Source organism: Limanda limanda, chromosome 21 (assembly GCF_963576545.1).
Source record: "Limanda limanda chromosome 21, fLimLim1.1, whole genome shotgun sequence".
NCBI classification, from domain to species: domain Eukaryota; kingdom Metazoa; phylum Chordata; class Actinopteri; order Pleuronectiformes; family Pleuronectidae; genus Limanda; species Limanda limanda.
Genome location: NC_083656.1, coordinates 13,847,963 through 13,872,686, shown reverse-complemented (window position 1 = coordinate 13,872,686; position 24,724 = coordinate 13,847,963). Strand labels below are relative to the sequence as shown.

Below are 24,724 nucleotides of genomic sequence, written 5' to 3'. Positions count from 1 at the left end.
TCCACTGTCACATCTGCATGTCTAAATGTCTAATGTAAACATGACTCGTCCCGGAAGAGGAATGTGCTTGGATTAGGTTCTATCATTGATGCGCATGCTGCTTTGTTTGAATTGCTTCTGTTTAGTTTGAGCTCCATTATTTGGGCATTGCCTCACATACTTTTGAGAGGTGCAGCATTAAGTGTCTGTCAGTGCCTGTCTGATCGTATCACATCACGTTGAAGTGTTTATGTGGCTTCCACTTCAGCCTTATCTTATTTGATCTGTTGCTTTTGTTATTCAGGCATCAAGTTGTTTTAAAGATGACCTGGATTTGCCAGGCTCTGTGTCAGAACCCATATGTGTCATCAGTTATATAATGTAATATATGTGTATGTAATTTTTCTGTTTCTATGTTTTTTTAGCACTTTGTCAACTTGTTTTTGAAAAGTTTTGTTATTTATTATTATGTCAACAAATAGGTAATGTGTAGGATATTCTATTATATATTTTGTCGTTGTCCCTCGATAATACACAATTAATCAAATATTGTATAAGTGCAAATATTGTTAATATTGACATGGACCTAATTTGTCTTATGTTAAATTATACTGTATAAATATGCTGAAATAACTGATACCCACATTCCCAATATCTTGTATGTATATTTAGTGAGTGACATTTAAAAAGGTGCAAATGAGGATTGTTTAATTTTACAGCCCTAGCTACTTTGTAATTACTGTGAAGAAAAGATTGGTTTAGCTTCAAGATCTCCCACAGAATCCATTTTCAACGTATTCACACATGGAATAATATACTATCTACTTTTTAAACTACATTTACAATAGTGTAAATGGGGATTGTTCTATTAAACAGCCCAGGTATCATCTAACTATACGTTTTAAGTTGTAGGTACTGCGAGTTGAAATCCATTTAAAAACCATTCAAACATGAAAGACCTGCGTATGTTTCTCTGCTCTATTTTTTCCGAATCGTAATTTTTCTTGATTTGTCTTCCATATTCTCATTCATAAGAATAGGAACAGTGATTGTAGGGTCGCTCGGCAGCATTGTGGTGTTATAATAACTGCAATCAACACTGGGTCACGGAGATGAGCCAGCTTGGAAACGCACCCCACCAAATGTTGGTTTAGCCCATAATCCCTGCTGTGTGATTTGTCAGATTTCACAGTAAAACCCTGCATTAATGTTAATCTGAGATTGTTACTGTTCGTGTCTGATCAGAGGTTGGCACACAAACACACACACACACACACACACACACACACACACACACACACACACACACACACACACACACACACACACACACACACACACACACACACACACACACACACACTGAGCCACAGACACGCCAGTACTGTCACTGATTGTGAAGTACTGATCGAACACTCAAGCTCGGAGCAGATGCGTGCCGCTTCACGCCACAGTGGTCACATGATGTGTTTCACACGCAGCCTTATGGGACACTTAACAGCACTCTTCTACTTGTTTCACAGGAGCTCATGTGTGAGCATCACATGCTGCTGCTTATAGGAACCTGACAACCATGCAAATATGCACTTAAATGATCATGATAAGCTGCATGAACTGTTTTCACTTCATCTGTCCTGCTCCTCCTTGTGTTTCCGCCTTTATTTGCTTGTTCGTGTTTAAACCCAGGCTTATAGTGCTCAGTTTTTCTGTGTCGTTATCACAACTGGATGTTTCTAACAACAACACGGCTAAACCCAAAACCCAAAGGACAGAGTAAAGAGAGTCAGACGCAGATTCTCTCCAACATTTTAGGGATTTTAACGGGAAAGTCCCAGAGACTATACTGTATTTCCACATTACCGTACAAAAAAGCAGCAATCCTCACATTGCACATACACAGTGACTGCTAACAATAAAGAGGTATTATTACACTCATGTATAACTTGAGAAACTGATGGGACTATGTTTCTTGTGGTTCTCAGATGAACAGGTAACTCTTTCTTACTTTAGTCAATCCACTTATTTCACAAATATTTAGTTTTCAGGACAATATAAGAATTTGATGGATTGCCATGAAATGGAAGGATGAACCCTTATGACTGATGATCATTTATGTCCTTACAATTATTGGATGCTTGACCATGAAACATTTTTCTCACAGTTGAATTATAATACCTGCCGTGATCCCTTAAACTTAATTAGTCAATTATTACGCTTTATTGCTGACGGTCTCGTCACCCCCAACTGTACTCTGTGTTTAGTGCCAATTAGAATTTGTTGGCATAATTAGCTAAGATGGTAAACACTTCACAACTACTAAACATCAGCATGTCATGTATTTAGCTCAAAGCTTCGATGGGAGAAGAGCCAGTGAACGGCTAGCATGGATGTCGATTCATTTTTTTTTTTTTTAGCACTCTCCCTTGTGGCTCCATTTGGACGGGGCATGAGAGAGGGCTAAAAAAATCTTCCCCTAAGAATTAGGACACCACTCTCTACGTCACCAGCAGCCACCCAACGTTATTACACTCACAAACAATATCAACTAACAACCGATATCAAGCAACATTTTATCAGTGACACATCTGACAACTGCAGGACAGTATGGATCTATTGATCAATACACATTTAGTCAACGTGTTAACATCAGTTATTTCAATGAACGTTAGTCCTGTCCCTAGAAACTTATGACACGCACTGGAAACGTCATATGGGACACTGGAGTTTTTGTTACTCTCTCTCAGACTGTTCCCATGCTTGTTTTCACAGCGTGAATTGCGATTTTCCTGAGATGCTTTTCACAGCGATTCAACTACATTTTCAATGTGCTACTCAATAAAACAAAAATATTATTAAACATTTCTTATTGTTATTTTTGAAAGATTTCTTACTTACATTTATGCGCATTTGACCGGCAGCGGTCATCATTTTCATTTTCATGGCACCAGGTGTGATATTTAAAATTTGTGTCAAACCTATGTTCTAGTTATAAGGCTTCTCTATAGTGGTACCACACAAGTCCAACAAAATAAACCTTAAAGGTTGGGTTGGTAAATTGTTTCTGAAAGACTTATAAACTTATTTGATGAAATCCTCCCCCTGTCCTGATAGCCATTAATAAATACATTTTTCAGAAAAAAGAAGAAAAACATGCTTTCTGTGGCCTATCATGAGAAGTTTAAAAAGCATGACCAATCATTTCCTTCGGACTAAATCGAATGATTTGCTGATGTGCCTGTCTGTCACTAACCGACCTGCCTGCCTACACTTGCTCGCACTGTGGATGATTGAAGTCTTCAGCCATTGAGATAAACATCACTGGAGCAGAGACTATGGCCAGAAGTTAGTGAACGAGTCATGGAAAAGTCGGCTTCTAACAGTGGGTGTTCATGTGTTTTGGTGGCGTAGCTGAGAGGATGGTAGGAGTCATCAGTTGCATTTTTTTTAAGTGTAGCCTGCTCTCGCTAGCTTCTCAATTCTTACCGACCCAAGCCATAACTGCTTGATTTCATCCCTTAATCTATCAATCAACTTGTCTAGCCCACACATCACAAATAGCCTCATAGGGTTTAACAAACTGTAAAAGATTCAACACCCTCGGTGCCTAACACTCAACCAGTGTGAGGAAAAACTACAAGAAAAAGGTGAAAAATCACAGGGAGAGTGACATGTGAGGGATCCTTCTACCAGGAGAATCTGTTCAGTTCCAATGAGGTTATGATAGAGTATATTTGTAGCTGCAGTGACAAGGGACAATATCCAGTCCAGCTGTTTCCAAACTAACTGTTTTGGCCTGTTCTGTCCTGTTTGTTTTCTACAATTAGCCTGCACAGAACAATGTTATCCTGATGGCAGTTTAACCTTTCTCGTGTGTTTGGGTGCAACTTATGGTCCCTCTTCTCACCCTGCAAAAAAAAGCTATGATGAAAGTCTAATGCCGCCAGGCTGCATGTGCGTCCGTGAGCTTTATCTCCCCGGCCGTCCATTTTGGGTGAGAGCCGATTAGTTAGAATCCACCAGCTGCTGTGGAATTGGTTGAACCAGCGCTGTAATACAGTTATGTAAATCTGACCGGTGAGAGGTAGGGGTTTAACTGGCATAAAGAGCAGGGCACTTGACCCAGAGAGACGGCTGGTGAAAGGGTCTCCGCTGTGCCTTTGTGCCGTTTCCCAGCTCGTGTCCAGTGAGGCAGAACTGCTCTTTCCTCCCACACAACGACCACTGATAACACAAGTTCTCTCGTTGTTCTGCGTTCTGCTGGTATCATTTTTGACAAGTCTGTAGGTGGTGGCTGCATAATGCTGCTGACACACAAATGCCTCATGGGGAGGATGACGGCGATTCTCTTTGAACTGCCTCCACTGTTTGTCTTAGGGTTACATAAGTATCTCTTTAAGCAGCTCAAAAAGACATCAGAGGGAGGTTTATGACTCCGGGTTTTTACGCCTGACAGTCGGCACCTGGGGGGGGAGGGGGGGGGGACTGGCAGAAACCATGCTTCTTTCTCTGGGGAGTGGATCTGCTTAATATTTGTTTGGAGATGTGATGAAGCCGAAAATACTCATGTTTTCATACAGAGAGGCCGCATAGTTTAAATTATGCTTTTTCATTTCATGTTCATGTGCTCAGAGAGTCCAACAATATGATTTTGAACGAGTGCACACATCCAATCGGACCCCGAAAGACATAATATACAAGCCTGAGCTGCCCTAGTTTGTGCAACATTTGGGAGAAAAAGTCTGTCTTGTCTATTTTCGCAAGCCTCTAAAACCTGTTCAGTATTTGGAGCGACAGCTATGGGAGAGGTGCTTAGTTGGCTCTGATTCATGCTTGCTAGTCTTCAGATTAATGCTGAATTCCGCAGCTCGTCAGAGCTAAACTACTTGACAATTGTACATTAATGTGTATTTGGCACCGGTAAGCAGTTTCTGCGAAAATGAAGCACAAGCATAGAAAAGACGCCCTTCCCCTCTCTCTGTATAGGGCTCAATCCCTGAGTTCCTTTATTTGTTTGACCCATGAGGTTTAACGTTTAAATTGACCTTTATTTATTCTTTTGCAGTGACATGTAGGAGCCTTGGCTGTGGGATGTAAAGTGAGGAAATGGCAGAGAGTGGAAATAAGGGGGAAAGGACAAGTGGGGATAAAGATCGGGGAGATGGCAGACCTCTCGGACCCCGGAAACCCTCCCCACTGGGCTCCCCCTCTTGTGGGAGCAGAAGGCATCTTTCCCGCGGGATTGTGATCCAGCTGACGGGGACAGAGGGAGAGTGGGACAGCCTGGATGACAGTGAGCTCATCTTCTCCCTCGATCACGATGTGGACTACCCGCCCATGTCTTTCTCCAAGGAGAGGCAACTCTCTGTGGAGGATGACAGCAGGTTGCACTCGCCAGCTTTTCACGTCCCTCTCTCTCCTTCTTCGCCCGGCTCTCTAGGGAACTGCTCTGCCACTGGGCCCAGTTTCCTCTCCCCCGGCTCATCCTCGCCAACCCACCGACCCTTTTCAAGCCTGGTCAAATCTCTCTCCACAGAGCTTGAGCCGAAAGAGGGCTCCACCCTTAGACCTAAGCCTTTTCTCAGCCTGGTAAAGTCGATCTCCACAGAGCTCTCCCGCTCGGAACCTGAAGTGTCGCAGTCGAAATCCGACTCCCGCCTTAACCTCCACCTGTGGAAGCAGCTGACCCAACCGAGAGCCCGCAGCAATGGGGACTCTCGCACGGCGCCCCCTTCTCCGAGCTCACTCTCCCCAAGCGGAGAGGCTTTTAAAGGGGGCTTCTTCAAGATGGAGCTGGAGGACACCAAGAGGAAGCTCTCGGAGGCTGTGCAGGAACCTCTGAGCAGCATGTTCAACAAGATCATGAGAGAAGAGAGCGTGGGCAGCCCCAAACACCACAGCAGGACCCAGGGACCTCACCAGGTCGGCTCCAGAGCTTTGGGACGGGAAGGTAGCACAGACACGGTTCTTTCGGACTCACCCGGGAGGAACTCCAGAAAAACAGATGTGGATTTTTTGCCTGTGTTTGACTGGCCTTACGTTAAAAACCCTGGGAGAATTCACAGCAGCTCCTGTCCTGTGCATAACCACAGACTACATACCAGGGATGGCGAGCTGGAAATATGTACAGATGGTGATATGATGCAAGTGTTAACCACGGAGACACACAGACAGGCGAGGAGACCGCCTGCTGCCTCTCAGATTCCTGTAGCACCCTTGGTTCAGACCTCACCTCTTCCTCAGCCCCCTCATCCTCTGCCTCGCATGAGTTTATTCTGTGTAGCCGTTCTGTCTTATGGATATTTCATCCTACCTCTTAGCCCATACTTCTCAGGCCTGGCTCTGGGATTAGCGCTGGGCTTCTTGATAGGACTCCTGCTCATCAGGATTGGTTCCTCCAGGTCTCGATGTCCCCGTCCCACCTACAGGTCACCACAGACCCTGCTCGGAGAGGTGATTCTGACAGGTGGCGCTGTTAACACTGAGCCAGACATCCTCAAGGTAAATGGATGAATCATTAAGTGGTAAAATGTCACATTGTTAACACCCCATTTTCAACATTTCTTCCATAAATGGCATTTGAGATTAAAAAAAAACATATAAGGGAATAATCAGGCTTTGAGTTTAATTAATTTTTTTATCACCCAACAGTTGTCTCTCAAATGAGGAGTTTGGCATTTTGGGAAGAACCTCTGAAAATTAATTGGCAAGCAAACCCAAGAGACTCCAGGACAACGACTCCATAATGGAAAATTGCTTTTAAACGCTTAAGCATTTTCATCAAATGAACATAAAAGATATAACGTGTTAATTTGTAATTTTGGCAGGCATACTTTGGGATAGAGCAAGCCAAGGGTAACTATGTGAACTAGCTATTTGCTTTAGCTTAATATTGAACAGACAGGAATGAGAGGTATTTAGCGGTTATGTGTATTTTGTTAAATGTACTGAAAATATTGAAAACAAATGTGAAGAAAACCTCATTTCAGCTGGTGCCCCTAAATCTTTTAATGTTATAATTGTAGAAGGCTTTATTTAATATTAAATATTTGCCTGGAAAGTTGGACATATCAGTTATATGCTTTGTCTTGTAGGCTATTCTGTCTCTTTCCTCTGCCATGTTTTACTTTTATCAATAGACCAACTTTTCCACCTCTTCAAGGGATAAACTTTTTTCACAATATTCCAATTGTTTTTATAATCTACAGCATTTCAATACAGGTTTTTTTTTGTATATGCAAATGGGGAATATGTGTGATATCAGGCTGCTGCAGTGCATTATTTAACTCTTATATAGACACACATGGCCACTGTAGCATTTTGATTATAAAAACGTCAATATGCTGCACACTCCTGAACAACTGGTTTCCCTCCAATTCTATGATTCTCTTGAAAGTGACACCAGGCAGTACAAAGGAAGGATTTCAGACAAGTGAGAAAAGGTTCAAAATCAAAGAAGTTGTATTTTTCTGACTGTGTAATATAAATCAGCTGCAGGCTCCTTCCACTTGCAGCTTTTACAAGAGAAAAATCCATCAGAAAACCTTCTTCATGAAACAGACAGACCAGGGTTACAAGAGATCTTGCAATCATTTTTCATCCATGCTCATTAATTCTAAAACTGAACAGAGTCAGTTCACTCAAGCAACTCGGCTGAGTTTGTTCCCTCACAAATCTTAAAGCGTCTGTGGCATGGAACTACATGAGGTGCCCAGAATGCAATTAAAACCATTAATAATAAAAACCGCTGGAGCTGCAGAGGTAATTACTGTTCTGCTCCTGGCTGAGCTTGACACGGGGCAACTGGAGAGGACAGTAACCATCCAGACACTGTCAGCTCCAGAGGCTATTAGTGGAGGAAACAAGCAGGAAGAAGCTGTCATTTGTCGAGGCGTGAGTCGGCCGTCGGGGGTGTGGTGATGGTTGGGAACCGGGCAGTTTACTCACTCAGCGTTGAGCTAATTCCACCTTCCTTTGGCTAAGTGTATATATAAAACAATGGGGATCGAATAACTGTAATCTGCTCATATACCGGCATCCTAATGAACATTTCATCGTAAATTTCAGACTGTCATTTTTCTAAAGCATCCTTACAGGATTTTAGAGCCATCACATTAATTACATTTAGGTAAATGTCCTTTGCTGCTTGAAATTTGATCCAGAGGATTGATACCTCGCTTATTTACCTTTTTCTAACAGTATCCATTTGGAATAGTTGAATAATACACATTACATTACAGGTCATTTAGCTGATGCTTTTATCCACAGCAATTTCCAAATAGTGCTTTCAATATCTATGAGGGGCCATTCAGGGGTTTAGCATCTTGCCTAAGGACACTTCTGCATGCAGATGGGGAAGACTTTCTGGTTGGAGGACGATGTCCACTCTACCCCTTAGATTCGCAGCCAACATTGCAATGTAAATTTAAAACTGTATTTTAAGTGCGACTGACTCTCAAGGATGACCTCTGTAATCACTCAGTGGTCTTGATTTGTCAGATTACTCTTTCTAGTGTCTATCAATTATCCCAGATGACGTAATTGTGGCATATGCCGAATCCTTGCCATCTGTAACTCTGTGGTTTGTTGACAGCGGGATAAAGTCTGGAAAGACAAGTTGTCTGGAAAGCCAAAGTCGAAAACATATTCCTTTTTTTTTGTGCCTTTGTTTCAAAACTAAATTGTCCTTGTTAAAACAAAGTATGTTTAAATGCCCAGAGATAAATTGACCATGTTTTATAATTCGAATAAGCCCTGGATCTATCACTGACACCGTCTTAGAGTAACACACGTTTACAATCACATTTCTTTTCTCTCTTTTCTTAACTTCCAGGCTTATTACAAACATAATGTGATTTTTCAAATGTCAAGTGTCAATAACTCACTTGAAACTGTGTCTAATGTTCACTTAAATCAGCAATTACCCTCTTTCTTTCCAGGGCTGGATGAGTGAGATACAAGACTACGACCCAGAGACCTTCCATCCAGCTCTGACTCACTCCGTGTTTGCCACCTTGGACGGCTCCTGTCTCCATCTGGACTCCCCTCGTACCAACATCAGCCGCAGGGCCACATACAACGAAAGAGTCCACGAAGCCACTTTTGTCAAGTCACGCTGCTTTCAGCTTGAAAAGAGCAAAGTATGATGGCCGCCTAAGTAACTGTGTGAAGGGGAATATCTAAACAATATTTAAGCCTATTCTCTTTTTTAGCTGGATTTACAGATGAAAGATCAGATATATTTGTTATTATGGTATTTATCTTATAATATGTGACATCAGTGCAAAGCTCTCTTTGTGAAGTCCAAGATCAAGTACAATTCCTGCAGTTAAAAAAATAGGGAAAAGCTTATTTTAAATAATTGTCTACTGGAAATAAACTGTCAAATCAACCTCTGATATTGATCAAACTCTTCTGCATTGGTTGGCAGTTCACAAATGAGACTGTGCTGCCAATTCAACAGTTGTATTTTGCTCTGCCACTGTTCCCCAAAAGGTATTCCTGCTGCCATCTATGTTGGCGCGCAAGAGGACGTGGAACCCAAAGTATCCCATCTGCATCCAACTCGCCGGGGAGGTAAACTCACTGGAGGATGTGGGAGGAAGGCTGAAGGAGAGTCGGGGAGAGGAGCCCGGTGCGGAACCGTCAAGTCCGAAACCAAGTTCCCCCAAACCCGTCCATGACCCCCCCACCACTCTTTACCTCTTCGGCCGCACGGGACGAGAGAAAGAAGAGTGGTTTCGTTATTTCCTCTTTGCATCCATGGACACAGAGAGGGATAAGGAGAGGGACACACAGAGGCCTGACAGATGTGAGTCCAGATCGGGTATGACAAACGTTAATAATGCATTAGAGAGGACAAGGATTCGAGATAAGGCATCCATACACATGGTGTACATGGGTGTGGATTATGGATAACGTGCCCCAATTCTTTGCATTTCCAAGTCAATCCCGTGGCAACGCACAGATCTCACCATGGTTTTGTGACCTTGCACCGCAGAAGAGAATCCGTATCAAATCAGTTATTTTAATCAGTCCCACTTCCTTTAGCCTGTTGCTGTTCTCATGTAAAATGCATTAACTAAAAGAGTACAAAACTGCTTTACTCTTGGGGAAGGATGGTGAGTTATGAAGGACAAGAGACTTCAATTTAGTGGTTTAACTTGTCATCAGTTGAGAAGATTGAGTCGTGTAGATGACTCATGTTTTTGTTATGAGACGGTGACAGCCATTGGCCAGCGGCAATATGTCTTCAGGTTGTCAAATTATCGTTCTTGTGAATGCGGTATGTCAAGAACGATAAGCCTCGAGGTATTTTTTACAAATTTGGCACAAACCTCGAGCTGGACTGAAGAATCAATTGATTTGAATACTGTGTTCAAAGGTCTTGTCGGCCTCATAAAACATGTTTTTGACTTCTTGTACATGATATCTCAAATCTACCTTGAGGTAAATTCTTCAGATTTTACCCAACGTCACGAGAATCAAATATTATCTGAGTAGATTTCAGTGAACAAAGGTCAAAGTCATGGTGACCTCACCAAATTCTACAGAATGTTGGAGGCGTATAACTGCAGGGCAATAATTATAGCTATAGAAACTAAATCCTGTTAGCTTAGCTTAGCATTAGGGCTGCAAATAAGTGGAACCACAGCTACCCTGCATGAATGTTATCCTAACCAACCAGGGAAATGTCTCCTTGATTCTCCAGGTGATCCAGAGCTGGTTCCGAGCGGTGATGCCTCAGGTAATCCAAGCAACAGAGGCTCCAGCAGAGTGGAAGGCAGTGACGACGACGCCCCCTGCATCCCCCCAATCCCCTGCATCCCAGCAGCTAATGTCAGTCAGACCTTCAGAACCACCAGGAGCCAGTTACTGTTAGACTACCCCAGTTACATGGCTCGTCTCCTGGCCACTGACGAGATGACCCCCCTGTCCACTCCTGGAGCCGGCAGCCCAGACACCAGCCCCACCGTCAGAGGAAACGTACGTCATTCTCGAAGATGAAATTAAGTGAAGCGAATGAAATGAAGCTGTAGGAACATTCCAGAGATAATTTTCATGGTATATAGAGAAAACGTTCATTGCATGCCATTGAGACAACATGTTTCTGTTGCTAGCCTTCAAATTCATCCAGTTAAAAATGTTCTCTTCTCTAAATGATCCTCAACATTCAGCTTTTGTGTCTTTTCCTCTAGTGTACTTGTGATCTAGCAGAGAACCCTGGGAAGAGCCAGACTGCGTGGGTGGACGCTCTCATTGGTCGGATTTTCTGGGACTTCCTGCGAGAGAAGCACTGGTCCGACGCTGTTTCCCAAAAGATCCAGAAGAAGCTCAGCAAAATCCGAGTGAGCACAGTTTCATAGACAGTTACTGTGGCAGTTTAAAGGCACAGAAAAGATTTGATGTTGTTTTGAACTATGTTGTTTTTTCCCTGCAGCTGCCTTACTTTATGAATGAGCTTACCCTGACTGAGTTGGATATGGGCTGCTCCATGCCACATATCACTGCTTGCTCCAAACCAGAGGTTAACCAAAGAGGTGAGTGCAATACACACACACACACACACACACACACACACACACACACACACACACACACACACACACACACAGACACACACACACACACACACACACACACACACACACACACACACACACACACACACACACACACACACACACACACACACTTGTTCATGTGATTACAGCTGAGTACCGCAAAGCATCAGATCAGACGTTGTTATCCTGTTGTAATCTCACAGAGCAGAGCAGTCATTACGCCATGGCCTTCAACATTTAAAGCATATTGGCTGGTGTGTGTGGGTGTGTTTTTAAAATCTGGCGCTCTGGCTCCCAACACTCACTCTCTTTCTCCCTCGCACTCTGCTGATACACCACAGCATGTCAGCAAATCACCTTGTTCTCTGGATTTCCCCAGTTTTTGCTGCTTAGTCCGCATGTGTCAGCATCTGATCAGGATTCGTAATCTGGCATAATTTATTATTAATTTCATTTTCTGGCCCGATAATCTTTTTTTTTTTAATCTGCCCTCTAAAACGGTTTGCGCCCAGATTAGGCGGTTTGCATGAGCTTTGATTTAGGTTTGGTCGTGTGAAGTTGACCTCTGTGTGCTGCCCCCTACAGGCCTATGGGTGGAGCTGCAGCTGGTCTACACTGGTGCCCTGCAGATGACCCTGCAGACTAAATTCAATTTGTCCAAACTGGGCAAAGAGGGCGGCCAGGACGCGGACTGTGCCACTGAAACTGGGAGCCCACGGTTTGTACCACACACGTATGAGATTAACTGTAAAGAAAGATTTAAATCACTTGATGTTTCACTGATCTCCTTTTATGCATACAAATAATGCAATGTAGGTCCTATACCTGACCACAAGATGTTTTGTGTTGTTTTAGGTAGTTCTTATCACACTGATATTTGTTCAAGTGCTAACTTTTTCGGCGAGTTTACTTTGAATTAGTTATTCGATGCTATAAAAACAGGGTTAAGAGTCATAGTCGTCAGGTGAGACTGACTCATTGTTGGTCGAGAGCACGTGTCAACCTCATATTTCTACAATGGAAGGACGTGGATTATCATCATCCATCTATATATGCATCTATGTTCCTTTAAAAAAAAAAAAAAAAAGACTAAAATCTCTTCCTCCCAGCTGCCGGCCAATCCCCAGTGTGTTGGCGGACAGTGATGAAGAGTCCTCCAGCGCTGGTTCTTCTGATGAGGAAGAGCTGCTTCTCTCTGAGCCTCAGGGGCTGGTCGGGGAGAAGGGATCCACACCAGTAGCGGAAGGGTAAAATAAACACCAAAAAAAACTGTGCTATATATAATAGCTTAAATTTATAAAATTACTTTTTTCATTCAACATTAAAATTAGATGTTATTTGCTTGTCAAGAGAATTACGAATTAACCTTTATTTATCACTATTTATCGATAAGTAAGTAAAATCACATTAACATGAACATTTTCATGTAAAAGGAAATATTTCCACTCTCATCACCATTAATCAGCAGCATGTCTGCCCCTACTGTGTTGTGAATCCTCACATTTTACAGCAGGAAATAAACTGGGCTGACATCACACTACAGATGGCTGCCGCTTCATTTACATTTCAGCCTCTCATCCCTGCTCCGATTTTAACTTCTCATCTAAATACTGAATCTACCAACAAACGCAAGATCATCCTAAGTCTCCCCTCCTCTTCTCTCCTCTTCCTCTTCGTCTCCTCTAATCTTCTCTTACAGGACAGCGGGTGGCAAGACCGGGAGGAAGATCTTAAGATTTGTGGACAAAATCGCTAAATCAAAGTACTTCCAGAGAGCAACGGAGAACGAGTTCATTAAGAAGAAGTTTGAGGAGATGTCCAACACGCCCCTGCTGCTCACCGTGGAGGTTCAGGAGCTGTCTGGGACTCTGGTCGTCAACATCCCTCCACCCCCTACTGACAGGATATGGTACAAACTAAATGCTGGAGCACAATAGAAAATGTCAACTGCTTTGTAACTGATCCAAGGCCCGATTAAAGACTTTAAAAGGATTCAGCATTTACAGTCACTAGTGACAACAAGCCGGGTTTTACATTATACATTATTTTTACTTTAAATTTAATCTCAAACAAGGTAGAAAGTTCGTGATGAAATAAAATAAAGACAGACACCACAGTGTTTATTTTTGCTTTCATGAAAAAAATATGGCTTTTTTCCAATTGTTGTTTGGTAGTCTTTTCCAAAAATAAAACTGCCAAATTTAGAGCTACTTTATTTAAACAGTTTTTTTTTCCAATTATAAAGGAGGTCAGACCAAAAATAAATGAGCAATGTCCCCTGCTGCTCTGAAATTCTCTCTAATGAGTCAAATCAACCATTACAAGTACTTATGACAGTTAATTCTGATCTAAATTCTATATTGTGCTTCTTCTTCCTTTATTTTCAGTTTTTAAAAGGACCTGTGTGCTATCTTTGATCAATGAACCAGTTCAGATAGAAGTTTTCATACATTCTCCCTCTTTTCTTATGTCTCTCAGTTGTGAAAAGGATATCAAAGTTGTTTTTGGGGGCAAATTCGTTTTTTGTTAGATGTAAAACTATTGAAATCACTGTAATTCCTCTATTTACTTTAGAAGGTATGGTCATCATCTTAAAGGAAGTGATTATTGCTTTTACAGAAAACGACAAGGAAATGGGAGGTGAATTAATTGTAAAAGATACCTGTCTGTGTGTGTGTATGTGTGTATGTGTGTGTGTGTGTGTGTGTGTGTGTGTGTGTGTGTGTGTGTGTGTGTGTGTGTGTGTGTGTGTGTGTGTGCAAGTGTGTGCTGTGTATGTGTGTGTGTGTGTGTGTGTGTGTGTGTGTGTGTGTGTGTGTGTGTGTGTGTGGGGGGGGTTATGGAGTAATAAAACTCGAATTATATGTCTGTTTATTTGAAAGGGATGAGGCACACTGAGGTCATGTTATCTATGTAGAGTAGATGAGTTTCAGATAAGATTTATAGGAGGGATAAGTAGGGCACTCACCGATTAGAAGCAAGATGCCAGATTCAAATAAACATATAAAGAAAAAACATAAACAAACAAACAACCTGTTTTTACCAGACATAGATTGTAAAGCTCTAACACAGCTTGTTATCACAGGTCATTCAAACACACTCCTGTTGTTTATCAGCTTCACGCGCTGCGTTTGTCACATGGTGGCAGGTGCGACTCGTCTTATCTCAAAGCAACATTTATGTATCACCATAACTGATTGTGAGAAACAAATATTATAATCTCCTCTGCAGGTACAGCTTCTGTGTGCCGCCCAAGCTGGAGCTGCATGTCCGTCCGAAACTGGGGGAGAGGGAGGTGACCTTCTGCCACGTCACAGAGTGGATTGAGAGGAAGCTGCAGGACGAGTTCCAGGTTCAAGAAAACCCTGTGACTACACTGTTTCCGTCTCCTGTTCAGAAACACAAGTCTAACAGTCTTTTTTGCTTCATCTGCAGAAAGTGTTTGTGCTGCCAAACATGGATGACATCTACTTACCCCTGATGCATTCTGGGATGGACCAACCTCAAGGCTCTCATCATCCGTCTCCTCAGCCCAGAGGCTCCCAAAGCTCCTCCACAGAGTCTATAGAGAGGATCCCGCCTGAGATCTCTGGGGCAGAGTCGGACTAGTCCAGAGTCTGGCTAGTACGGATTCTGTCTGACTAGTCCGGATTCTGATTAGTCCAGATTGTGACCAGTTCACTGTCTAGTCTAGAATCTGAGTAGTACGGAGTCTAGTCTCATGTCTGACTGGTCTCATGTCTGACTTGTCCAGAATCTGACTTGTCCAGAGAGAGGGCTGAGGCTGCAGAATGGATTCATTGCATTAAATGGAGAAGAAGCAGAATCTGAATGTCACCAAACAGAACTTTTATTTGCCTGTAAAGACTTAAGGGTAGCTCTTACGCAGACTGACAGGAGATTCTAAAGGTCTGATGTTTTGCGCTGTAACTGGAATTTGTTTGTACAGTATATATTTATATATATATATATTTATTTGCTGCTTTGATGTTTACAACTTATGTCACTTTGGATAAATAATGGTGGACTTTATTAAATAAAAGGTTTTGAAACACTTCGTCAGCTCTATTCTTCCACATGATATTACAACCCTGACAAGGCAGCGCATATAGAAATCATACCTTCAAATGAGTTTATATAAAGACTTGACTAAAAATAGCAAAAATAAAACGTTGGTGAACCAAACAAGTTTCACTGAGAATTTGATTTCCATCTCCTTTCTATTGTCTCAAAGAATGCTCCTAAGTGCCAGCTGAAGTTTGAACAGTATGTCATTCATCACCTCGTAATCTAACTTCAACTGAGTCAGCCGAGATAATGAATCTGATTCTAACCTATCATTACCCCCCAACAATATCTTTGTGTTTTTCTGCAAGAACGCATGCAACTTCAACCAGAATAAGATTTAGTGATGTGAGACGATCCTGCCTAAGTATACGACGTGCAGACAATAAAGATGCTTGGTGGTTGAAAATAAAATCAGTCAGATTTATGCTGGTGTTGGTTTAAAATTTGATAAATGCCAATAAAAAGAATGAATCTGTTGAATAACATCATGTGAAATGTTTAGAATTATTCCTACTGCTTCAGTTAATGGATTCTGAGCCTTGGTCATATTCTTAATTGTTGGCTTAGCAATAACTATAATGTAAATTTAAATATCAGCATAAACATCAGCACTGACTGCCCCCTATGGGCTGGTTTGAGGAGCTTCTGCAGCCCACGAGCAGACTCCATGATTTCAAGCAAAACTGCACAAGAAGTGACTTGATCTCAACTATTCACCTGAATACTATTAATACAATTTGTAGCTGTTATGAATTTACAACCTTTCTGGTGAAGATCAAATCTCTGTTGTCCATCAGTCGAGGTGAAGGATTTTCTTTGCACTTTGGGCAGGAAACACAAAAGTCATTAAATAAAAATCTCTGAATCTCAGCAGCAAGAGCAGAAGATAAATGTGGCAAGTGCTTGAGCCTTGACACCTAGAAGCCTCTGAAAGTAGAATATTAAATAAGGTTCAGCCTGAACAGAATTAGTTTCAGCATGATGTAAAAAAAAGAGGAGCAAAGTGATGAAAATGCAGCGATTAATATATAATCACAACAAACATTGACTGATTAAGGGAGGAGCAGATGTTAAAGCTTCAAATGAATAGTTTGACAAAATGAGGACAGAAAAACAGCTTGTACATAATTCCTGTTGCAAATAATATGAAACGGCACGGGAAAGAAATGCGACAGTGTGTGGGAGGGTGTGTGTGAGTGTGTGATGTGACGCGAGTGTTCATGGAACAGTCGAGTTATTTGCGGTTTGGTTCATTACTCAGGGCCCTCGGCCTATGTTTGATAGACCGTTCGTGAGATGCTATCTCCCTCCTTCAGTGAATATAATGATTCCACAGTGGAAATAATCAACATTCTGAAATCTTTTATGAAAACATGAACAATAGGATCAACTCTGAACAGAGCCGTGTTTTAAAGCTCTGCACAGTCGAGCATAGCAAATCTTCTATGTAGATAGAACAACCAAAATTTGAACGATTAAGAAATTATTTGTCAAATTGAGTTCACACTTTGAATGTAAACTTCAGAAGTTTTTTCCAAAATTCTCAATTGAAGCTGTGACGCAAATGTCTTGAACTTGCTGTGGATATTTGCCGGGAAGTTTCCCCCTGTGAACCGTACCAAAAAAAAGTCAGACTGAGCTCCTGTGAGAAAGAGTAGAATAATTCAGTTATGTAAATGGGTATGAACCACATGACCTCCGCTGTGAAAAGTGTTTCTCATGTCCTGCCGCCTACACACAGGGCCACCCTTCACCTGAATTGTCAGGACATCTTCTGTTGTTGTGAACACGCCCGACTGAGACATTTGTTCCATAGTGCGTGTCTGACACAAGTTTAATTACCTGTCAGTGTGAATCAAATAAAAAAATTCTGTCCGCCCTTCGATCGTTTACACGCTTAACTCGTAATTTTCAAACTTGCCATGTGAATGAGCAGATGTTGAGATCCCACCCTTCCTCTAATGCCACATTCATTTTAAACTGCACATGCTGTGATGTGACTGTTGCTTTGTACAGTTTCTGACCAAAACACATTACATCCAGGCTATTTAGTGATGTCACGCGTTGACAGGAGCCTCCAGAGTTTTACTGTCCATTGTTTCTTTATTAGCTGATCAGTTGGGAAGCACCTGGACCACAGTGGCACAACATTATCATTTAATAACTGTATCTGAGCATCTCACCCTGAGATGATATCAGAGTAAATTGTCTACTGTGTGAACTGAGCATTACCAAAGCGGAAGGACATGCACAGGGCACTTCAGGTAAGAGAAACAAAGGCAAAGTTGAATCTGAGGTGAATTGGTTACACATTAAGATTATAGTGATATAAACCTCACAAATCCAATGTGGGGAGGCAGTACTGACTTGCATATTGAAATGGGTTATGTAGGGACTCAATAAAAGGGATATAATGGGAGATTGAATCTTGTGTTTTGATTTCAGAAACAGTTTAAAAGATTTTAAAATCCAAAATAGCAGGAAAACACTGTTACTTGAATCATATATTACTTTTCAGTTGAATTGACTGAAATGGAACGACACCTGCGAGCTAGTTCAGGCAGCCAACTCGAGCTGCGCTGCTCCAATCAGGTGACATACCTCACTCTCCACAACCATCTATAATACACACCCACCTTATCAGGTGGTCTATTTAAGCAGAGAGACATTTCCCATCATCCCCTTTGCTCGCACTGCCGCCGCAGTATTGCTACCAGTTGCTTCAGCCCCTCCACCACCCCAGCATCCACCTGTAGACTGCAACAGGGGTTTCAAGTATTTGCTCATCACTCCCATCATTCCGGTGTAATCATATGGGGGAGTGATTAAGTTGGAGCCTAGACGCCAAACACTAAACCTGTTCTACCGCTGCAATAAATGTTTGAACTTGAGTTGTCTGACTGACCTATATAAGTATGTTATGCTTTATGATAAATTTTGATATGTCTCTAAGCTCATGGCCATAATGAAAACGAAACTGAAATATCTTTCTTTGACTGGGATGAAGCTAAAATGTCATAAGATTAGTCGACTGAAAATAGAAAGGGTGACGTTGACATGATCTAACACGGAGTAAATCTAAAAATAGCTGACAAGTTCATAAGTTAACTCTTGAGTGATTATGTTTGTCAGTAGCATGTGTCTGTTAATAATTAAGAAAGACACACAACTATTAGATGACAGGGTTTCAAAATATGAAGGACACTGAGGAGAACATATCCCTAACTAACCCATATGATTAAATCAGACAAAATGCATGAAAAAAACGCCTTTTTGAGGTGAATTGAAGTTGTATCCGTCATTTGATAGTGAAGTCAACATACTCTACATACTGAATGTTTGTGGACGAGCAGATGTTGAGATCCCACCCTTCCTCTAATGCCACATTCATTTTAAACTGCACATGCTGTGATGTGACTGTTGCTTTGTACAGTTTCTGACCAAAACCCATTACATCCAGGCTATTTAGTGTTGAAACGCGTTGACAGGAGCCTCCAGAGTTTTACTGTCCATTGTCTCTTTATTAGCTGATCAGTTGGGAAGCACCTGGACCATAGTGGCACAACATTATCATTTAATAACTGTATCTGAGCATCTCACCCTGAGATGATATCAGAGTAAATTGTCTACTGTGTGAACTGAGCATTACCAAAGCGGAAGGACATGCACAGGGCACTTCAGGTAAGAGAAACAAAGGCAAAGTTGAATCTGAGGTGAATTGGTTACACATTAAGATTATAGTGATATAAACCTCACAAATCCAATGTGGGGAGGCAGTACTGACTTGCATATTGAAATGGGTTATGTAGGGACTCAATAAAAGGGATATAATGGGAGATTGAATCTTGTGTTTTGATTTCAGAAACAGTTTAAAAGATTTTAAAATCCAAAATAGCAGGAAAACACTGTTACTTGAATCATATATTACTTTTCAGTTGAATTGACTGAAATGGAACGACGCCTGCGAGCTAGTTCAGGCAGCCAACTCGAGCTGCGCTGCTCCAATCAGGTGACATACCTCACTCTCCACAACCATCTATAATACACACCCACCTTATCAGGTGGTCTATTTAAGCAGAGAGACATTTCCCATCATCCCCTTTGCTCGCACTGCTGCCGCAGTATTGCTACCAGTTGCTTCAGCCCCTCCACCACCCCACCATCCACCTGTAGGCTGCGACGGAGGTTTCAAGTATTTGCTCATCACTCCCATCATTCCGGTGTCATCATATGGGGGAGTGATTAAGTTGGAGCCTAGACGCCAAACACTAAACCTGTTCTACCGCTGCAATAAATGTTTGAACTTGAGTTGTCTGACTGACCTATATAAGTATGTTATGCTTTATGATGAATGTTGATATGTCTCTAAGCTCATGGCCACAATGAAAACGAAACTGAAATATCTTTCTTTGACTGGGATGAAGCTAAAATGTCATAAGATTAGTCGACTGAAAATAGAAAGGGTGACGTTGACATGATCTAACACGGAGTAAATCTAAAAATAGCTGACAAGTTCACAAGTTAACTCTTGAGTGATAATGTTTGTCAGTAGCATGTGTCTGTTAATAATTAAGAAAGACACACAACTATTAGATGACAGGGTTTCAAAATATGAAGGACACTGAGGAGAACATATCCCTAACTAACCCATATGATTAAATAAGACAAAATGCATGACAAAAAAGCCCCTTATTGAAGTGAATTGAAGTTGTATCAGTTATTTGATAGTGAAGTCAACACATACTGTTGATCCACACAAAGGTTGGATGTCACCAGTTTGCACTGTCCTTCTGTCCCACTCTTAATCCCGTCTTTGCACATTAAGACAGTTTTTACTCTCCCCCCACACTCTGCAGCTGGGGGGCTTCAGTTTCAGACTCACACCAATCAGCGCTGATGGGGGAGAACAGGGAGATTTCGTGCGCTCATGATGGTGTTGCATCGCTCTGAATTACCGTCAGCAACATTTTGGACTGTTTGGTGCAGCTCATCCTTGCGGCCCGCGGTCACACTGGAGAAAGACTCTTCTTCAGGCATGAGGCTGTGTTAGGAGAAGCCTTGGAGAGAAGAATTTTCTTTTATATATATTTGTGGGGCAGCACATGGCGTGGTAGCACTGTTGCCTGTGATGGAAATCTGGAGATACAAGAGGCTGGAAACACCAAAGTTATCTACGTGTATTTTATAAGGGGCTTTCTGCAGAAAAGATCAACACAGGGAAACCGCAAGTAATTCAGAGTGAAGATGCAGGACAGTCAAATACAATGATCTTATCTCTCTCAGCCAATCCAGACTGGTTCTGCAGGCGCATGGAGAGAGCTATCTAAACACAGACAACTGATTTACATGTGTTTCCTTTGGAGACATACATTCAGTTCTTTGGGAAGACTAAAGGGTCTAACAGTTTTCAGGTCATACACAGTTCAGGCCATTAAAACAGTCCAGGTCATAAACTATTTGAACAGTTTGAATATGTATGTAGAAAGGTCATAAAAGCCTTTAGACAGAGCTAAAAAAATTTACTTTCCAACTACAACATAGGTTTTACACATAGCCTACTTAGTTAATTTTTCCATCACATGCCTCATAGCAAGAAGGTTGCTGGTTTAAAACCTGGTTCGGCTGGGGTCTTTCTGTGTTGAGTTTTGCGGTTTCTCCCTGTTTTTGTGTAGGTTAAATATAATAAGGGGATATTTTGTGATCTAAACAATTATTCATAAAGGGGAATTCAAAGAATCTGAGTCATGGGTAATATTTAACTTATACTCAAATTTGGCCTTTCTCTATTTTCTCTCCCTTTTTTCATTTCATTTCCCCAGCTATAGCAAGCACCTATAGCTACTTACTTTGAAGGTACTTACTTTGGTAATCTCCTGACTTTTCATCTCCAGTCTTATGCCATTGTTAATCTATCATTAGTTTCTCCGCTTTGGCTCCCTGTAAAATCCAGTTTTAAATCCTTCTACTTGCATACAAAGCCCTTAAAGGCCAAGTCCCATTATATCCCCAAAGAGCTTCTAGCACTGTATTAGACCAAAGTGCAGTTTTACTTGCAGTGCCTAGAGTCGAATGGGAGGTTTAGCCATCAGCTCCTCTTGTGGAACCAGGTCACTGTGTAGGTCACGAGGCCGACACCCTGTCAACATCAAGATAATGCGTTGGCAAACTCTGGGTAGACTATGTAGCCAATCGTCCGGCTTTTACCTCAAAGTTATGTCTGAAAACGCCTGTTGTCTTTGTTCTCAATGTAAAACCAGTCTGTTAATGCTTAAATACAAGAATGACACAATTGTTCCTGGACTCTTCCCCTTCTCTTTCTCTTTTCTCCTCTTCTTCTGGTTCCGGAGTTATTCCTCACTGCTGTTGACAAGTGCTTGTTCATAGTGGGAACTGTTGCGAACGTTGGTAACGTTGGCCGTGTGAAAATACTGATTTAATACAGAAAAGGGAAATTCTGACATTCTATTTTAAAATTTGTAAAATTGCAGAAGAAAAGGAAGTGATTTGCCTCCGACGACATAATGTTTGAAACACAAAGATGTTAATTTGGTGCATTCAAACTGGAGTTGGCGATCCCGGTTGTAATACCATAATGATATTTATCGGCAATGAAATGAACTAAATTAACTGGTTCATTCGTTTTCTCCATTCAAACAAAAAAACGCTACTACCCAGCGAATTGGTAGCACACCAGTGTCAAACCGATACCAATCTAGAAACCAATTCATGTCAAGCATGGATGAATCAGGACGTACAAATGTAATTTACAGTCTGTTGAAACCAAAACTAATCTGATGGGCTGGACTTTCAGGTGTGAAAACGCCCGACGACTCTTCTCAAGCTTCTTCTCGTGCTTCACGTTAGTCAGACATAATCCCTGTTGACAGCAGCCAAAGCAGCTGAGGCTTGATCAGGCCAATAAAAACCTCCAAGTTCGCAAATGGGATGATCTCAAAGCATTTCCTACTTGCTCCACCGGCTTTTTCCATCGCATGAGCTACTTTGCACTTGCTGCAGCTCGGCCACCTCGATAGCTTGCTCCTTAGCTTTGTCAGTGGTGCACAATGGATCGTGGGATGGGTGGACCAGAAAAGCATCCACCCGTTGGGTTCTTCATTGCTTGTGAGTGGAAGGATGCATTTGAAGGAGCCTTTCGAAAACGGGACAGTCCAGTTGCGCAGTTTTGACGCAATCGGTCTTCAAATGCAGCCTCCGCAGGTTGCAGCCCCTGTAATGGGAAACAACTAGTGTGTGGAAACAGTTGTGGAAGCTGTGAGTCAAACGTTAGACATCCTTTGACAAATCCACCTGTTTCAGTTGCTGGGTGTTTTTTTTGCTGCCTTCACATTGGGTCTTGTTAACCATGTTCACAAGCAGAGTCCATTTGATTCACAACTTTACCATTTTTGCCATGTTTACTAACGTAAGGTGTCTGAGCAAGTTTCAGATTAGTGGATTTTGCTTTAACTTATTTCTCAGGGTTCATGATGAGTAATAACTGATAATAAGTTAAATGGAGGTTTTTGCTGCTTCTCCTCCCTCGGAGCAGAACTGTGTGATTCACCTTCTGCTCAAGGTTCTTCGGGCTTTCCCTGCTTTTATCACTCGGCTGATAACTAGTGTGCAAATTGAGTTGATTAACTGCCTGTCACTTCAAACCATCATTTGTCTTCCAAGTTAATGTGTGACAATATTGCTCAGTATCTAGAAAAACTGGGTCACATTTAAGAATATCAGTAAGTCAGTATTTACTTTAGAAGGGATGGTCATCACATCAAAGAAAGGATTTATTGCTTTTATAGACTCGACAAGGAACTCTGAGGTGAATCATTGGTCAGAACGGTGTTGCTGATGGGAAAGGATAATGGTTAGGGAAATGCCACACTATTTACAACCCGGTGTGTTCGTGTAAGTGGGGTTTGTGTGGGTGTCTTTAAGTGTGCGTACGTGCGCTTCTGTGTGTAATGCATAAGGTAAGCTGGGACTTTCTGGAATTGGCCAGAATTGGAATTACTGGAGTACACACACATCACACATTACACTGTGAACCTCTGTCACTGTGTTGTGTATATGTGTTACATGAGAAGACCAGGAAATGGTAATACTGCAGTATCTGTAATTGCATCTGCTGCTAAACTTTTTCAACTGACTCAGTGTGGTGTAGGTTTGACTCTTGTTGTGGGGGCCTAAATCCCCCATACAAATTAAAGAGGATTCTTTAATATGGTGAAAAAAAGCAAATCCCTGTATCGTCATTTAATCTGTCATGATAATTATGAAATAATAAATTTGAAATATAAAATCAATGTAACTTCCTCTTTGTCGTGGAACACAGCTGTGTGTGTGTGTGTTTGTGTGTGTGTGTGTCTGCAACCTGGCTACACAGGTTCGCTCGAGCCTCCAAACATATCGGGAGAAAATCTTTGCATCGCTGAGTGACAGCTACGGCATGATGATTGAACCTGAACCTGTTATTACCCTCTTACTCAACATTGTATACAGACGTTTATTTAAATATTTGGTGGTGTGTCTGTCAAGGGGATGCTGGGTTGGGGTGGGGGGAGGGCACATGGGACGGGAGTTATGTAGGATGTATTTCAAATGTTGACTGTGAATTATCCATGTAAAATTCCAATAAACAGAAGTTGAAAAAAAACTAAAAACATGCTGCTTTCACATTGACCTCTCCTTGAATCCTAAACACATATGATAAATATTTTGACCATGTGATATTTCTAACTTTCACAGGATAGAATTACCTCCTGTAAGTGGAGATCAAGCGTCATTGCTTGTGAATGACAGCTCCTCTGACAAGTTGTTTTTCATCCTGTCATTACCGTCACGCAGAATATTGTTTTCCCGTTTGTGAGTGTGTGTGGGTGTGTGTTTGTGTGTGTGTGTACGTGCGCTCCTGTGCGTGATGCTTAAGGTAAGCTGGGACTTTCTGGAATTGGCCAGAATTGGAATTACCGGAGTACAGTACTGGAGGATGTATTTCAAATGGTGACTCTGTGAATTATCCATGTAATATTCGAAATTAACAGAAGTTGAAAAAAAAACATGCTGCTTTCACATTGACCTCTCAGTGAATCATAAACACATATGATGACAGGAAC

At 41.7% G+C, this 24,724-nt stretch overlaps 1 protein-coding gene across 1 annotated transcript; it reads left to right on the top strand.

Moving 5' to 3' along the window:
• The first annotated feature begins 5,082 nt into the window (after window positions 1-5,082).
• On the top strand, window positions 5,083-15,149 carry tex2l (testis expressed 2, like). The gene is made up of 11 exons (XM_061095465.1): window positions 5,083-6,477; window positions 8,916-9,116; window positions 9,472-9,802; window positions 10,688-10,962; window positions 11,175-11,324; window positions 11,417-11,516; window positions 12,126-12,258; window positions 12,650-12,787; window positions 13,240-13,449; window positions 14,772-14,892; window positions 14,976-15,149. The coding sequence occupies exons 1-11, from the start codon at window positions 5,083-5,085 to the stop codon at window positions 15,147-15,149; spliced, it is 3,228 nt and encodes a 1,075-aa protein (XP_060951448.1).
• Window positions 15,150-24,724: the final 9,575 nt, after the last annotated feature.

Coding starts and splice junctions, on each gene's coding strand:
- tex2l (XM_061095465.1), top strand. CDS start 5,083: ATGGCAGAGAGTGGAAATAAGGGGGAAAGGACAAGTGGGGATAAAGAT. Junction 11,517..12,125: donor ACCAGAGGTTAACCAAAGAG/GTGAGTGCAATA, acceptor TGCCCCCTACAG/GCCTATGGGTGGAGCTGCAG. Junction 14,893..14,975: donor AGCTGCAGGACGAGTTCCAG/GTTCAAGAAAAC, acceptor CTTCATCTGCAG/AAAGTGTTTGTGCTGCCAAA.